The sequence below is a fragment of the Pavona decussata genome, unplaced genomic scaffold, assembly GCF_977016875.1.
Source record: "Pavona decussata unplaced genomic scaffold, jaPavDecu1.1 SCAFFOLD_217, whole genome shotgun sequence".
Lineage (NCBI taxonomy): Eukaryota > Metazoa > Cnidaria > Anthozoa > Scleractinia > Agariciidae > Pavona > Pavona decussata.
Genome location: NW_028145622.1, coordinates 125,884 through 143,786, shown reverse-complemented (window position 1 = coordinate 143,786; position 17,903 = coordinate 125,884). Strand labels below are relative to the sequence as shown.

At 38.9% G+C, this 17,903-nt stretch overlaps 1 protein-coding gene and 2 long non-coding RNA genes across 6 annotated transcripts in view; 1 reads left to right on the top strand and 2 right to left on the bottom strand.

Annotated features, from left to right (window-relative positions):
* The window catches only part of LOC146459666 (uncharacterized), a 28,968-nt gene extending 20,770 nt beyond the window's left edge, over positions 1–8,198 (bottom strand). For 2 of the 3 annotated variants that reach the window (XR_014857842.1, XR_014857841.1), the window contains exons 1-2: positions 7,650–8,198; positions 6,762–6,995 (exon numbers count right to left, since the gene is read on the bottom strand). This is a non-coding gene — a long non-coding RNA (uncharacterized LOC146459666). The remainder of the gene's footprint in view (positions 1–6,761; positions 6,996–7,649) is intronic. The other variant, XR_014857843.1, reaches the window with a different exon arrangement.
* LOC146459667 (uncharacterized) lies at positions 563–5,241 on the bottom strand. Of its 2 annotated transcripts, XR_014857839.1 has the most exons (3): positions 4,916–5,240; positions 2,165–2,338; positions 563–1,621 (listed from the first exon to the last, which is right to left on the bottom strand). It is a non-coding gene; the product is annotated as an uncharacterized LOC146459667 (long non-coding RNA). The 2 variants fall into 2 exon arrangements; XR_014857840.1 differs by lacking the exon at positions 2,165–2,338 and having other exon boundaries at positions 4,916–5,241.
* Positions 8,199–12,969: 4,771 nt separating the features above from the next.
* LOC146459665 (histamine N-methyltransferase-like) lies at positions 12,970–17,859 on the top strand. Its single transcript, XM_085089191.1, has 2 exons — positions 12,970–13,022; positions 14,674–17,859. The coding sequence occupies exon 2, from the start codon at positions 16,336–16,338 to the stop codon at positions 17,233–17,235; it is 900 nt and encodes a 299-aa protein (XP_084945317.1). The 5' UTR covers positions 12,970–13,022; positions 14,674–16,335; the 3' UTR covers positions 17,236–17,859.
* The last annotated feature ends 44 nt before the right edge of the window (positions 17,860–17,903 follow it).

The following is a 17,903-nucleotide window of genomic DNA, read 5'->3' as shown; positions in this document are numbered from 1 at the left end:
AGTTAAACTAAAAAATATCCCAGGAAGGCTACTGCAAGCAACAGAAGCAGTACGAGGAGAGATTTTCTCTAAATTTGGAATACATCCAAGCTTGCAGCAGTGCTGCAAGTCTTGCTTTACAAAGCTCCACCGAGCAATTGCTGAATATGCAGCTAATTCTTCATCTGCAAATACTGCAGCTGAAGTACCAAATAACAAAGGACGACCCACTGTCAGTTATGAAAACGCTTCTACAAAAACCAAAAGGCGGATTGAAAAGAAGGCACATGACTTACTAAACAAAACACTCAGTGACCTGAAGGAAAACTATAATAGCATCTCTGGAGGTTGTGGTGAGCAATTACTCAATACCACCCTTCAAACTGTCACCACACAAAGGGGAGAAACAGCAAAAAAGGTAAAACCCCTAAAATAAAAACAATGCAAAAGTGGTACTGTTGCTAAATTCTAGCTGCTCCATTTGTTACTGGAGTAAAAAGGTACATGGAGCAATAAACAAAAACCAAAAATGGTAAACAAAACAAAAAACATTTCACGACTAATTCAGGACTAAATCTAGTAGTGCTTTTCAAGATATTTTTTTTTATTTCGGCTTTAACAAAGCTTAACTAGTTCTAACCTAGCCTAGCCCCTGGGACTAAGCAGGTTCTAGCCGTCTGATGCTATGGAGCTTGTTATCCATTATTCAGTCCAATAAAAAAAAAATAGAAAGTTCAATAACCGCACCATCAGTTCAAAAAACACACCAGTTCAGTGACTGTACACCATAATGTAAGAATAACTATAGGTGAATTTTTTTTATTATTATTATTTCATTGGGATAGGTAGGCGGAGGGGGGGAGGAGAGAGGGTGTTTTGGGGGCGTGGTCCATAGCTAGAGCAGTTACTTCAATGAAAATTCAATAGTTCAATAATGCCTGTTTTAAGAAAAAAAAATCCCAGATCATGCATCAACAGATTAGACAATACTTTTTAAATTAAAAAAATATATATATTATTTCATTTTTTTAAAACCCCTTTTTTAATACATTGTACCTGCTTTTTTTCCCTTAAAAGACTTCTATGCAATGACATAAAAACCCATTTTTTTCATGTATTTGATTCACGGTTTAGTCATATTCTATTATGTTGCATTAAGACCTGACCTGAAAACAACACAACTGATCAACCTAGAATTACAGTGTGTCAATAATAATAATAATTACTTTCATAGTGCAAAGCAGACAGTGACATCATCCAAGGCCTCTCCACAGCCTACGCTAATACAAGGTCCTCGAAGGAGAGAGTTCAAATACTGAGTTCCGTTGCACCACATCTTGACAACAAGACCCTGAAAGAAAATTTCAGTTACATGAAAGGTGGCCAGAAAGTTTCTTGCACTCCCTATGAAATAACCCAAGCTCGACTTCATTTCAGCCAGCACGGCGCAGCAGCAACAGCTTCAAAGGAGCAAGAAACAACTGTAATGCGTACAAGTCCAGAACAGCTGGCATTCTTGGTTGAGTTCCTACACAGCCCAGACTGTACAGAGAGGTCCTCCTATAAAACAGCTGATTGTAGTGGAAAGAGAAGATCTTGGCTCAGCGACATTCTTGGGGGTGGTGCGCAACCAGTTCTTCACCTAAAACACAATAAAGAAAAATTGTTTAGTATGTATAGAGAGAAATGTGAGGAAATGAGCGAGACGCCTATCGGTAGGACTCTGTTCTATGACGGTTTAGCGGCAGCAAATTTTCACCAACTAGAAGAAATGGCTGGCCTTTGTAACATATGTACAGAAAGTGGTGCTGAAAACTTTGAAAATTTAATTAAGCTAGCTGAGAGAATAGAACTGCACTGGTTACAAAACAATGAAGGTGAATGCCCAATTTCTGACATAAAAGAAAGAGCTAAAAACCTTAAGGGTTATCTCTTGAGAGATTTTTCAAATAACTTAAAAAAACATGATGAATGTGCAAGTCACTGTATGGAATGGTGTCTAAGCGATAAGCCACAGTGTGGAAACAACCACACCAACAGTTGCTCTAATTGCAACGAGCGATGGCAACTAATTGAAGATCTGGGCAGTACAATAGATGAACTGAATTGCTCAACAGAAGAGCGGGGCAACCTGAAGACTGAAGTTGGCATCATTGAAGATAACTTGTCTAAATACGTTTCCCACCTGATAAGAGGAAAACACCAGCGTGACTGTTACATGAAAGAAGTAGCTGATCTGAGACCTGGCCATGCCATAGGTGTAAGCGACTACATGATGAAACTGATGTTCAGACGTCTATATGAGCCTCAGAAGGACTGGTTTGGCAAAAAGGGTGCCTCTGTTCATGGGGTGATGTTTCTGTATAGAGAGGAGGAAGAAGGGCCAATATTGACAGAATATCATGACACTTTTAGTGAGACAGATGACACACAGAACTGGTTTTTTAGTGCTAGTTGTCTTGAGGAAAGTGTGAAAAACCTCAAATCTCTTCATCCTGAAATGAAATCCTTATCCCTTTGGTCAGACAATGGCCCGCATTACAAGAACTCTAGTTTGATTATATGGCTTCAGCAATTAGCTGAACTGACTGGAATTCAGCTTAAAAGGTTTTCTAATTTTGAGGCACAGAAGGGTAAAACTAAACTAGATAGCCACTATGCCACGTTAAAGTTTGCGTTGCGACAGCATATGAAAGAGGGAAACAATGTTTTGTGTGGGGAAGACATAGTAGATGGAACTAGGGGGAGGCTGAGAGGTACACACGTTTATCCCATTGAAATCAACAGAGATGCTGAACCACCATCTGCGAAAACTCTTACTGGTATCTCCCAGTATGGAGACTTTGAATACACAACTGATGGAATTATAATGAGAGAGAACACTGCAATAGGACAGGGAAAACTGTACAATAATGATAGCCTAAACAAACTCTCAAACCACACCTTTAACACTACTGAAGCAGCAACCAGATTTGACATAAACCATGCTAAACATGTTCCAAAACTGGGTCCCAAAATTACACGATCAAAGACCACAGCTGCACAAGTCAAAAGCAGCAGCACAACCAAAAACAAGGAAAATTCCTTATGTGAATGTGAGGACTGTGGAAAAAAGTTTATGCGCACTGGGAACCTTGAAAGACACAGAGAGTCCAAGACTTGCACTACTAAAAGAACACAATTTCAGCAGAAATCAGAAAACAAACAATGCATGCCACAAAGTTCTGCTATGGAAACTACCTTATCTAAAATAAAAGAACAATCTGTCAAAAAACAACCAAAACCAATTTCTGAACAAAAGCAAGAAAAACTAGCTCAAGAGCTAAAAGGAAGTGCCCAAAGACGTGTGGCAAATAAAAGGAAAGCAACCCGGTTCACAGGGGAACAGAAACAAATCATGGACAGGTGTTTTGATTCTGGTGTAAAGAGAAAAAGTGCCAGGTACACACCAGCTCAGTGCCAAAAAGAAATGGAAAGAACAATTGGTCCCGACAATGCTTTGAAGGAGAGCCAAATAAGGGCATATTTTAGCAGACGACACGCAAAACTGTCAAAAGAGGAATGACGATTAGAAGTAATAACAACTGGTATTATATTAGACTACAGGATGTACTAAATGAAAAACAAAAGGCACATTTCTGCACATATTTGTTTTGATTTGTGAAAGCATGTTCATTCTCCATGTATCAGCTTTGTTTTTAGGCAAAAGAATCTTCAGAACACATAGCTTATTTTCTGTAATTTCCAGGAAAAGGTAAGCAACACCGCTATCTTTTATTTGTAAACTTGTTTCCTGCTCCTTTGTCCTCCAGTTAACAGCCAAGTATTGTATGGTAAACTTGATTAGCATTTAAAGAGCATGTTGTGTTGTCAAACACACTGTGATTTTCTGCTGGTTGATCATAATGATAGAACTGATAATTATACAATACTTGGCAGCGTAACTGGAAGACAAATCATATCAGATAAGGCAAACAGCAGACTGGGTAACCTGTGGAGTATCATTCCCAGCAGCAGAAAATTACTTGAGGAGCAGGAAATGAGTTTGCAAAAAAAGATAGTGGTGTTGCTTACTTTTTCCTGGAATTCACAGAAAATAAACTATGTATTCTGAAGATTCTTTTGCCTGAAAACAAAGCTGGTACAGGGAGAATAAACATGCTTTCACAAAATCAAAACAAATATGTATGAGATCTCAAACCTGAAAAACAAAACCCGTGGCTATGAAACAACAGTTTTAATTACTAAATCAAAACACAAAGTCTCTCCACTCCAAAAACGGTTCCAAAGTACTGAAAATAATTAATTCTCTTGGTAATTGGAAGATTTGTGAGATCCCTGTGTGAAATAAATTTATTTTTACGACAATTTTGAACAGCCATGAGACTGCGAAGTGACTATCACAGTCAGTTGTCTCGAGTATATCTTGCATCACAACATGATCATGTGGTGTTGTTTCAATACAAATGGCGTTGGTCGCAAATAAAAGTTATATGGTGACCTAAGTTTTCTGCCAAATTTCACCTCGGTACAAACATGCTAACTATAAGAGATCGCGGTAAATAAGTAACAACTAGTTCGTAATTAGGCTTTCAGTTTTCCTGATACCTGTACAAAAGATTTGGATCGTACGCACGTCTCTATTTTGAAACGATTTCTGGAACACATCTTGGAGACAAAAAACCACATGTGTTAGGTGATTTAGGAAGCTAGAATACCTGCGCCTTTAGGTCTGTTTACCAGCACAATAAACTGGCGAACAAGGCTTACTTGAAAAGGTATGGAGGCATTTCGTGTTTGAAGCAGACAACATAAATCGTTTGAGAGTGGTCGTTCTATGGCGCTATAAACTTTCACACTTTAATCAAATATTCATGAAGCATAGCCTTATGGTATTCAGCGAACAACATATGTTTACTATCCTTAAATTACTTACCGTATTGAGTTTCATCTCATGGATGGATGCGAGATGGTGGCCATGTTGTTGCTTCGCAAAATCCGGTAGCAATAAAAGAAGCTAAAAACTCCACTCATCTTAATCTGAAGCTCACGGGATCCACGTTGCATCGATATGACATGTAGTTTAACGGAATGAACGCATAAATATGATGATCGGCGGTCTTTCTACCGAAAAATGTACCATTTTTCTGCGTTTCTTTCACAAAACACGAGTGACGTTCGCTGACGTTTCGTTCGAAAGCTGGAACGCATAGGATTATGGGATTTTTGTCCAGGCATTACTCAGGCCCCCAGCGGATTTCGTCTTAAACTGTTAGAACGGAAGCTATCGTATTTAAAACTTGTTTACCAAAATCAGTTAAAATCTATTTTCCAGTTTATGGAGGCTAGCTGCAAGGTTAGAGTCTGCAACTGATCCTTGTCAAATATCGCACACAATACGATTAAATGCAAATGCTTCTATTATTTAAAAGAAACAAACAAACCTAAAGAAACCCCTTCCCCTCCCCCCCCCCCCCCCCTTGAAAGAGCCTTCCAGGCCTAGGTTTTCTAGCTTACCTAGAACATGATCAGTTTCGTCCATTCAGAACTTCGATTCTTTACCAAATCGAACCGATTAGAACATGATGCGATTCCGCAGTGAGTTATAACTGCCAACAGATCGTCTTACAGTATTAAACCTTCCAAAAATTCGTTTTAGATCGTTTTCGATATGACAGTAAGTGTCAAATGCTCTGAAATCTTCATAACAGTAGTTAGAACGCAAAAATTATATTTGAGAACTATTTCAGTTCACAAGGTTTCTCCTTCATATCATTGATTATGTATACATCCAGTGTTTCCGCATAGCAATAAACGGTAAAAATTAACACATGTGCTCTACGTATTTTGTACACTTAACAAATCGTTACTCTGATGCTGCAAGTTCTCGAGGTTTTAGCGTCTTCAGTTCAACAGACGTACTATAAAATAAGAGACTAATTTAATTTGCAAGAAAATTCTACAATAAAAGATAACTCCAGAAAAAGTAACTAAATGCGTCCTTCCGTAGTTGACCATCAACATGATTATACGTATGATCAGACGCAGCCAAAGCATCGTGATAGCTATTGCCAGACAGTCAACATTCCGACACAGTTTCAAAGTCTTTTCCCAGGTGTCATTTTGATTCAGTTACTTATACATAACGAATGTCTTAAATTTTACAAACTTCTTGTATCGAGAAAGCCGAAATATTCAGCTTGTCAAGACGGCATGGGACAATGAAAAGAAAAGCCTGAAAATCCGACGAATCGAACCTAGCATTCGGTCCTGTTTACTTTAACTGTTTCTTGAAGATGAGGTAACCAAAATTTTAGAAAGGCAGCGTAAATGAGTCGACCGTAATGAATAAAGTCGTTTGATGACCACCTCTGTGCCCTGCAAATTGACGAATATGTTCACTGTCCTTGGGTAATCCTTCCCAATTAAGTGAGTTTTCTTCTATAAATTTAAAGGCACCTTAACACATTTGGGAAAATTAAACAAGTATTCCAAATTGTGAAATCGAAAGTGAAAGCGGACTATATGATTAAAAACCATTTGCTCTTGCTGTTCAGGGCCAGCCAGTACGATCGAGCCAGAAATGTCTTCATTTACCATTCATTATCTACAAGGTACCTGTCGAATTATCAAAGTTATTCAATCTACAAGGATCAGCAGTGCAAATTACAAGATCATCATCACGAGAAAATTATAGTTTTTTTGGAAACCTCACAACCTGTAGCCATTTTTCCACTGATTGCACGTTTTGGATCACGGATGTGGATGAGGAAGACGCTTACCTCAGTCTGTGGGCATGAATTTATTTCCACGGAATCATCGTAGTCAGCAGTACTGCTCTACCAGCATATTGTTTTTCGTTCATCCTCTGAATTGTCTAAACATCTGAAAAATTCGACCCTTCTTCCTTCTTGTCCGTCCGTCGCTTCAGAGGTGACTGTATGTGGTTTACGCAGCAGTTCTGATTTTGTCAATACCTAAGTTCGGGCTGTTAAATTTTAATAGTGCACCACCACCTAAAATAGAATAAAATATACTCTACTTAACCAACAACATCAAAGACTGAAAAAAGCGCAAGTAAAAAAAGATTAATTTAACCTCAGAAAATAGTTTCGACTTGGGTAAACACGCGAGCCAGAAAAATGCAGATCAATTAACTAAACAACCTTTCTCTACGAAAGGTGAGTTCAATTAACCCAGTTAGCATCGAGATTCAGTTAGATTATTTGACTGTGCAAATTCTTCCTTTCTCAAAAAAAAATTTTTATTCACATACAAGGGAGCAAGCTCACAGGCTGCGTATACCAGATGATAAATCAGGTTGTTTGAACTATTTGAGATATTGTGTTTCAGCCACGCCAGTCATCTTAAATAAAAATGAAAATCGTCTATCTTTCCTGGTTCTTTAAACACATTGCGCTACAATTCTTAATCATACAAAAATTCGAGATCAAAGATTTGTTGAAGACTGGTTTGTTTTATACAACCCGGTGCTGTCTTAAAATCATAAAATTAATTGTTGTCTGTATGTAGAGTGAGGTTAATAACTAGAATTAAACGGCACCCTCCTCAAAATTACAAGATATTTATAAACCATTAATGAAAGTCTTGTAATTTCCATTAGGCTGCGAGAGCGTATATTGCTCTTTGTTTTAGAAACATCTGCTTACCTTCGCTTAGGTTAGGTTTCGACGCCGTACATCTCAAGTGTTGTATTTACAACATCCACCATTTTAGTCTTCCTCCCTGTAATACGAAAAAAAGAGCTTATTGAGTCGAGAAATCTGTCACGGTCTGTTGTAAAATTGAACTTTGTCCGTCCGATTGCACACATGGGGATGGGACAAGTGATGTATATATTTTCTTGACCTTTCTAATGTTAGGTCATACCTACACAACAAAGGATATGGACACCAAAAGGCTCACTGACTAACCTAAAATCCATCCAAGTTTCCATCATAAATGGAGACGACATCTCAGCTTCAGGGTTATATAATGAATCTGTTTCATTGTTAATAACTGCTAAGGCAATACCGAAAGAAAATAGAACTGGGAAACAGTGCACTCAAGGCGCACGAAACTGAAAGTCATTGCAGTTCGTGTCAACATTGACAGAAACTCAACATTACAACTCCAAGAAGTCGAGTCCATAATTATCTGTGGATTTATTACAGCGAGCAAGTGTGTTCAATTGATCTAATGGAAGCAGACGTTTACGTGTTTCTTACTTTTTTGCGTTCCTTTCTGGCTGTGAGTGCATCAGTTGTAATACGGACAGTAAAGGCTGGTTTCTAGCTGCTATGAGAACTTTGGGACACTCTGAGTCGGTCTATGCTCGCGACATACACTTTATGCCCTTGAACACGTGAGTTCGTTGTCAGGCTCATTAGTAGTTGACATTTCAACAAATCTGATATGATTATCGTCAATTCACGTGTACTTAATTCGTGCACGCGTTAGGGGTCGTACTGGAGACGTTGAAAACTAACCGATAACCAAACATCCATGCTTTTGCTAGAAAACTAAAACTAGTGTTCCAAATTCTGAAACACGTGAAACACGTGGAACACGTGAGTTCATTGTCAGGCTCCTTAGTAAGTTGACATTCCAATAAATCCAGCATATTTGATTATCGTCAAATCTGATTATCGTCAATTCACGTCACGTGTACATGCACGCGTAAGGGGTCCACCTGGGGACGTTGAAAACTAACCTATAACCAAACATCCATTCATGAAGTGACACCTTTGTCATAAGGAGTATTTCTCTGTAGTGTTACTAGTGGAACTTAGTGTCTTAGCTAACAGTATGCATAAAAGTAATTGAGGATTCAGCCATTGACGCAACCCCTATTCCTCCCTGGTATTGGACACGCTATGTGGACGACCGTTTTTGCATCATTTAGGAGCATGCTGTAATATATATATTTAGCCAAGCCATAAAAGCGGAGTTCCAATTTTTTCATAGCATTTATAGAAATCTGCTTAGCGTATGAACGTAATAACCTTACCAGTTCCTCATCCTTTCTGCAGTTATATATACAGCTATTTCAATTAACGTTGTCGGATTAAGATCAAGCTAAAAGACAAGACCGCAATGTTTTGTGGGATTATTTTTATGAATAATTTCATCAAAATCATCCCTGCAGGTGCAGGTCATTGTACTGCTAATTACAACCTATTGTTTTCTCCAGGCATGACTGATTTTGATGAATTTATTCATAAAAATCCCACGTAAACTTTCGGTCTTGTCTTTTAGCTTCATGCTTTGAACCGACAACGTTAATTGAAATAGCTGTATATTTTAAGTGCATATGCAGGAAACTGCCCATCAACAATAACAATAACAATGTAATAGAGAGGGCAACATTTTTTTGAATGCTGATTTGTTGTAACTGAGGGCAATTTTTCTTAATTTTCCTTTCCCCGAGTGCAAAATTACTTACTCCTGATTGGTCGATTAGCGAAAATATTCGCTCCGGATTGGCTAAGCACGCTAGTTCTACATTTCGTTGGTTTCTTCATTTTGTGTCCATAAACAACGAATTCTTTCAAGTTCTTTGGAGTTCGACTGTTTAAGCCGAGTTGTCTGTACCACAAATACATGGAAATTAAGTGCTGCAGCTAGAAAGAAAATCCCTAAACGTTAAGTTTTCTTGGCTCTTACAAGAAACAGCAAAAGATTATTTGTGTCAAAGCTAAGAACTTGAATCGGATTGACATTTGTTTAGCTGGGAGACTGAATCATTCATGGAGACCAAGCGCTTTCACTTCGCTACTTCTTCTTACAACGAATGATAACCGAGAATGAGAGTGACCTTTTGATGGGAGAAAAGAGCGGGTCAAATTCAGTGGAAGAAATTTATCCGTAAGTTCCTTCTTTATATCCACCGTTTGCTATTTTTAATCGATCTATTTTCGCGGATTTTCAAGCGGTAGGAAGCTTCACAGCGCACGCGAAGAATTTAATTAATGCCTGACATTAAGTTTTATCGTTGTTAATTTACTCCTGATTTGAACTTTTATTCTCTCTTCATTACATATGTGTAATTTTACAACTCTGTCAATATTGCTCCTACTGAAACCTAAATAAACGTCAGTCAAGAAAAGGAGAGCACGGGAATATTACTCTTGGTTTCTTGGCACAGAATTGGTAGAAGTTGCGTTCAATTTAACAGAGAAAGAAAGATTAACCGTCGTTTGCTCATGTTCTCAACAAAAACTTAAATTAGGTCATTTCACGTTGCTGTTTTGCGGAGGAGGCAAACAAATGTACCAAAACTCAACGGTTAAAAACCAATTTGCCTTCACGGTCGAATGGACGATCTCCAAGTGCAGACAGTCATTGCGATCTATATTTTGAATCTATCGTTGCAAGCAAGTTTATTTCGCCTCGACGGAAAAAAGAACAATTTGACTCAAAGGTCGAATTATTTACCTAAGCGGACACAGATTTTGACACAACTGTCAAATTGATTGCCTCAAAGGGCGAAAAATACTGTAAATGATCTGTCTCAACGGGCAAAGAATAATGCGTGTAAACACTACAACTCTGACACTCTTTTTCTTTTTCTTCCCACGTGCAATTTTACGTGACATCATTGCAGGCGTGGATGTCCTGAATAATAATAATAATAATAATAATAATAATAATAATAATAATAATAATAATAATAATAATAATAATAATAATAATAATAATAATAATAATAATAATAATAATAATAATAATAATAAAAAGACAGTCAAGTGCGCATGCTTCCGATCTCACATCTGACAAATTTTTGGTTTTTTTCCGCTATTGTGAAGAATAGTGTGCTGGCTTGCTAACCCTCGTCAGCGATTAGAAAGAGTGACAGCGTCACGTATGGCGAGAGAGGGATGCTGCACCAGATCAACGGGCCCTATACTCGAAAAAAAAAAAGAGTATTAAAGACAGTGGACATGCAAGTTATCTTTCTGTCTAATGAGATAATGAGGATTATCACGGTTGAGGTTAAAGAGAGACTCGGAGACTCTGAACGTTAAATGAAGGGAAATCTTCACATTCAAGCGATAAAAACTTACCTGATCTTGTGTGTGTCTGTGTGTTTTAAGGTCCTTTTACCATTTTTGGCCTTCTTTGTCGTCAATTTTAACCCCTTCTGTGAGCGAACCTTAAAAATCATCAGTCGCTGCTGTTGTTAGCCATGACGACAGCACACAATTCGGTGACCATTTTGACCATGTTTTTGACGCATGCGCTTTTGGTGAAAGGTCAAATAAAAATCTGGTTGATGAGATTTCATCATTCCCTTTCCAGAACGGCGATCCTTTTGGCCAGCGGAACAAATAGACGTTCGTGGCGCAGGCCAATCTCGTACCCAGGTTCCTCACGCTCTCTGGCTAGTGGTTCGTCGCCGGGAGAGACTCTGGGGTACTGGAATTCTATTACCGCAGGATTCTGCGGTAAAACAATGGAAGTCATTACGGAGCTAAAATAGAGCAGCCAATCAAAATAAATAAATAAATAAATAAATAAATAAATAATTTTTTCGATTTCTCCGGAGTCTCTACTAGCGCTCACCCGCTGGCCCAACAGCCTGAGGACTCAGGGTACGATATTAGGCGCTGGCCAATCTCGTACCCAGGTTTCAGGCTCTTTGGTTAGCGGTTCGTCGCCAGGAGAGACCCTGGGGTACTGGAATTTTATTACCGGATTTCTGCGGTAAAACAATGCAAGCTGTTACGGGACAGCCAATCAAAAACTTTATTTTTTTTTGTTATTTTTTTTTTTTTTAATTCTCTCGAGTCTCTCCTGGCGACCAACCGCAAGCCAAAGAACCTGAGAACTCTCGGTACGAGAATGGGCGCTGGCCGAAAGGATCGCGGTACTGGGGACGAAAATGATGACATGTTATTGATTGATTGTTTGTTAATTATCTTTTACAGACTTCTCTATTTTTCAACGCTTTAACGTTGACGCAAAAAGACACACGAGGTTGAGATGTTCTCTTCTAAAGAGTTATTTGATTGTAACTGGAGGATGGACGAAAACACTACTGAAAATAACCAGCACTACCCATTAATGTTTACAAGTGGGATGCCTGTGAAACAGGAAAAAGGAGAGTCATTCTCCCAAGCGACCTGTCATCATGCCGCTCCATTGCCACAGGATCCCAACCGCTATACAGACCCTTTGGGTTGTATAAAAATAACCAATGTCTTTGTTCAACTGCCACCGATGACAGACGTTGGTACTAGGACCAAGGAGCGCATTTTCAGGTTAATGTACCCTGTAGAAATAAAGGTGAGAATCTTATCCAAGTGCTTATGTATAGCTCAATGAAATCACCAGGAACAAGGTCCTGAGATGACAGTGGAGTCCGCGGATGCGTGGTTATTTCTCCAACTTTTGTAGCTACCATTTCATTGTAGATATTTTAGCTTAAACGTTTTCTCTGCAGTGAACAACGTATCATTACCGTTACGTTAGGGTATTACTGCTCCTGGGCACTATCTTCCCTCCGTGCTATGCAACCCACATCTATGTAAAGGAAGAATCATTGAGCTTCAGTATTTTATAGAACATGAAAATTATTCCCGTATTTGATTGATTGATTGATTGATTGGTCTATTGATTGATTGGTTGACTGGTTGATTGATTGATTGATTGATTGATTGATTGAATGATTGATTGTTTGGCTGGTTGATTGGTTGATTGATTGATTGATTGATTGATTGATTGATTGATTGATTGATTGATTGATTGATTGGCTTTTTTAGTTACACTCCTAAGGCGTTCTCCTTCCATAGAAAAGAAAACAGGAAGTTATGTAATTCGGTAAGACATGTTATAACAGCCTTCTGACAGCTGTTACATGGAAATTTCAACAGCTTAACAAAAGAAATGCAAAACGATAAGAGAAATATTTCCGACAGAACTAAAACTCTTTTTATGGAAAAACTGCGCTCAATCTTTTACTGGAAGGCAATATAACTTTATCTATTGGCAACCTTGTCAAGCCTTCAGGAATCCGCACGGAACAGAGAACTAAGCAATTGGTAAGTACTGGAAAACTAGATTTTTCTCTTGTCTCCACACAGGTGAGCCGCTGGAGCTGCGAGAAGCAACCCTGTGATAGACCAGCAGTCCTTCCAGGGTGATTAAGTACCGTAATCCTCCTAACTGTGCAGAACCTTACGTTTACAGCTGGTTACGCCGGTTGCGTAGTCCTTGCGCGATTTTCCTTCTTTCTTGTTGTTTGTTTGTTTTGTTTCGTTGACTTTCCCGATGCAGGTTATTACCTCATCTATTGCTTTAAAAGACGGAGGGAAGAAAACAAAACCAGTAATGACCAGATTTGCTTATTATCGATTGTCAAACACTTGGTATGAGTCCAGATCTCAGTATACCCTGGAAAACGCGAATTACGTTCTTAGTCAGGATACAAATAAGGCCCCACCACACTAATGGGTTTTCAAAAGTGTCCGTTTTCATCTCGGCGAAAACGTCGAAGCAAACTAGCATTTTCGTATCGTTTTCACCTATCCACACTAAAACGTTTGAAAACGATGAAAACGACTAGGACCTGGAATTGCGCTTGTGTTAACATCACAAGACCATCCGCCATCTTTCACGGATAGATGCTCCGATTTGGACCGGAACCGATGGCATGTGACGCTTCTTACGTCACCGTTTTCAAAAGGCTCCGTTTTCACCCGTCCACACTAGAAACGAAGCGCTTTCAAAACGATGCGTTTTCATAAGTCTCCACTTTTGAAACCGTTTTTGAAAGTCTCCGTTTTCATCGGCGTTTTCGGGCGTTTTAGTGTGGATGATAGGTGAAAACGCATGAAAAGATACGCGTTTTAGGGTTAGGGTTAGCACCGTCCTAGCACTGTATGTACAACAACGGTGTAATCAATAACATGTGAATAATGAATCTAGAGCAATGGGCTGTAGGAAGCATGCAGTTCGAGTATAACCATAGGGGCTAGCGGAGCCAGGCAGCCAGTTGACATCAGTATTAAACAGAAATAAAATACAAGAAAGCTGAAGCACAAATGCACACATAAAAAGAAAACGAGGAGAGGAAAACGCTAATTCTACGCTATGAGGGAAGTCTAGAATAAACTTATAGCGACCTCATAGCGACTGTCTGACAAAAGTAATCAACAAACGACAGAAACAATGGTCCCTCACTAACTGTGAAACAATAGAGCTGCGTGATATACAGCTTCAATGAAATAAGAAATCCTAAAGAACTGTCTAAATAACCACGAAACTAGCCTGCGCGCAACGCTGGCATGTTTGTAACGCCTCGCATCTCGTGGGACTTCATCTGCCTGTTTAAGCAAACTATTCCTGCTCTTTGGTCCTTCTCGCCAAATTACGCCGTTCTGGGATTTCAGAATGCTTTTTTTCCCTCCCACCTCCCCTTCGGCGACACGTCCTACCTTTCCTTTCTCTGTCTTACGACCTTCTATCTTTGCAAAATCTCGTCTCCCATATCTTAATTCAGCAAAGGCAGTGAGTGGTTGTAATGACAGTGAAAATGGTTTCACTCTTGGCGCCAGTTACATGTGCTTGCTTTGAATTCTGATTGTTTCTTTGAGTAGTTAGTGTCAGAGTAATTGTTTTGGCTTTGGTTTTGCGACACTCAACTGAAAACTGCTCTATTTGATAGTTATCAATTTGTGTTCTTTGCTATAGAAAGAAGATCATCCAGACTCTGACGATTCTAAAGGAGAAAAATATTTCCGAGTGGCCATGAATGGGAAGCTAGCCCGATTCAAGCTTGCTAATAAGGACTGGGATAGAATTTCCGTCGGTACGTTTCGCAGCGGTGGGCGATTGCTGGCTGGGGACTGGACCCGAATCTTCTCCACCAAAGTGAAGAATAGTAACCCATGGTGCGATTTGCGCTTCAAGATCAACCACATGAGAACGGGCAATTCTCGTGAGATGCACTCTGCACCGTTTCACAGAGGGACTGGTGAATGCAAGCGTCCTGAATGTGGACTGAAAATTGCATTTGTCATCCAGGAAAAGAGAGGAAAATACGTGGATGTCAAGTACATCGGAAATATTTGCCACAAAGTTCAGGAATGAAGTGAAGTCACTTATGATAAGAAAGGAGCAAGCGAGATTTGTTGCCAAATCTTGAGATCGCAAAACTGAATCGTAATCACAAACTTTTAGTACGTTGATTCTTTTTTTTTTCGATTTGTTATTTAGTGCAAATTTTTTTTTAGGAAAAAAAAAAGGTTTAGTTAAGCCATAACTTAAGGCCATAAAGCAAGGAAATAGTGTCTCGATTTTTAAGGAGAAAAATATACCAATAATTATAGCCGAGAAGTCAGCTCATTAACGACAACGAAGACAGATAAGATATTGTCTGACAACAATATTTGTTTTAGCACAATATAACGATCAGTTTTACTCAATCAACTGATCCACGCTTTACTACAGCACAGTATTCTAAGTATGATAAGATAATATGGCAATATAGAGAAAGTGAAGAAAATAGTGATAGCACGATTATTCAAGAATACCTTTATCGTTACCAGTTGTTTGGCTATCAAGTAGAAAAAGTTTGTATTTCTTCTTAAAACCATTGTAAGGCAGACACTTAACTGCCATTTGGAATTGTTTCCCAGGTTTGTGATGCCACTATTCTAAACCGTGCCAATATAAATATACGGCACGGAAACGATCAGATTTATTGTAAGTGTTCTTTAATTAAAACAGTTTAAGTCTCATACGAGCTTTGAATTATTTAGTAATTGAATTGAATTGATTGCTTGCTTGACTGATTGATTGATTGATTGATTGATTGATTGATTGATTGATTGATTGATTGATTGATTGATTGATTGATTGATTGATTGGTTGATTTGCGGAGGGTTTGGTTTATTTGACCTAACCAATCAGCTTAATTCGCAAACAGTTTTCGTTAGTTCTTTTAACTACTTAATGGTCGCTTTCCATTTCCTAATTTTCGCAGTCCAGTCCACTTAATTTTTAAATATTTGAGCATGCATAAACTCACTAGACAACGTCGCAGGCTAGAAATCACGTGAAACTGATCTCATCACATTTTGATATGAGGGAAAAATCTCTTATAGAAAAGGAAAATCGCTTAAAGACATCAGTTGTAAAAGCAAAACTGTAAAGGCTTTTATCAATACAGCGGACATACAGTGGGAGTCGCGTATGTCTCTCAATTCCATTTTCCATGCTCCGTCGAGTTTTAACTTATTAACAAATTACCATATTTATCTTCTGTATTTAGTCCTTCATGCATTCCTGTACTGTAGTTAGCGCTGATTGCGTTGCCAACAGCTTTCAGTGACCCTCCGTTCTCCCTTGCAAATGGATCGGCAGCCGCTATCTTCCTCGTACGAAGCTTACTGTTATGCTTTTCAAACATTCATTGAAAAAGCTACCATGAGAGAAGTGATTAGGAACTATTGTATCAACGCCGCAGCCCATATCATGCAAAAGTGTAGTCCCCAGACTCGAAATGCCGAAATCTTTTGTGTGCTTGGTGTCGGTAGTGGGGACGGCAAGCACGACATTGAAATTCTTAAGGTTCTTGCCAGGGGTCTTCGATCATCCCGTGGAGAGCATCAGAAGCCATTGATGCACGCCTGTATTGTAGAGCCAAGTTCGTCTCTAATGGCAGATTTCAAACAATCGGTGTCGCCATTGCCAGACGAGCTGTCAAATCTGGTTGATGTCTCCTTTGAGTGGCGAGACACGACGTTCGAAGATTTCTCTGTTTCTTTACAATCGAAAAGCAGGCAGTATCATTTGATACATTTCGTTTGCTCGCTGTATTATATGGATGCAGCGGAATCACTAAAAAAGTGCTACGAGGCACTCGCTATTGGAGGCGCCATGTTTTGCTTGGTAGTAGGGGACGAGTCCTTCTTTGCAAAACTTACGAAGCAAGGTTATGTTAAGTGCGATTCGGTATGCAACTTCTACACTGGAAAAGACGTCGTCGCTATTGCTGAACGGAACAACTGGAGATATGAAGAAATGCCCAAGGTGAAATATGAAGTGGATGTCACCGCCTGCTTTGACAAATCTTCGCAGACCGGAAGCGTATTGCTGGACTTTTTGACGCACCAGATCAACTTCCGTGAAATGGCTGACTCATCGTTATACCATGGAATGATGGATTTTATAGCGGCGGCTTCGAACACAGACAACAGGGGAAGAAAGATCATCCAGCCTGAAATAGCGATTGTTATAATCCACAAATGATGCGTGACACTCATTTGTGAATAAGGGAAACGCGAATGTGAAAAAAATTGAATAGGACTGGACTACTAGAGTCTAGTATGAAATTACAATCTGAGGATTATAATGTACGGAGGGAATATTGCTTTGGTAATTTGTTTTTAGTTTTGAGTCTTTTCTCATATTTAGGAACATAGTGAATTGTAACTTTTCGGACCGTTTATTTTATTTTATTTTTATTTTTATTTATTTTTATTTTTTTTTTTTTGCCTTACAACTCAACTGAAGACTTATTTAGCCATTCTTTTTATGTACCTGTATTAGTTTGTACGATGGTGTTTCTATAGCTTCATTTGACATATCGAAAGGAGTCTGCGTGCATGTGTTTTGTTCTTTTAACAACCAGAGACTGCCTTTTCATTTTTCTTTTTTCAGGAGTTGCTTAGGACAGCGATTTCCAAAAGCAGCGCGTGTGAGGTGAACGTGTACCGCTGTCAATCGTAACGTGGTTTTGACAGAATTTTGATTTAGCAGTTACTGTCCACTGATGCTCTAATCCAGTGAGTATCAACAAGTTACAAGTATGCACATTCTTTCGGCTGACCGATTCCAAGTTTAGGCAAGGCAAATACACTTCTTATCCATGTACACTATTACAATAATTTTTCGTTGTGAAAAAAAGAACATTTCTT

Coding starts and splice junctions, on each gene's coding strand:
- LOC146459665 (XM_085089191.1), top strand. CDS start 16,336: ATGGATCGGCAGCCGCTATCTTCCTCGTACGAAGCTTACTGTTATGCT.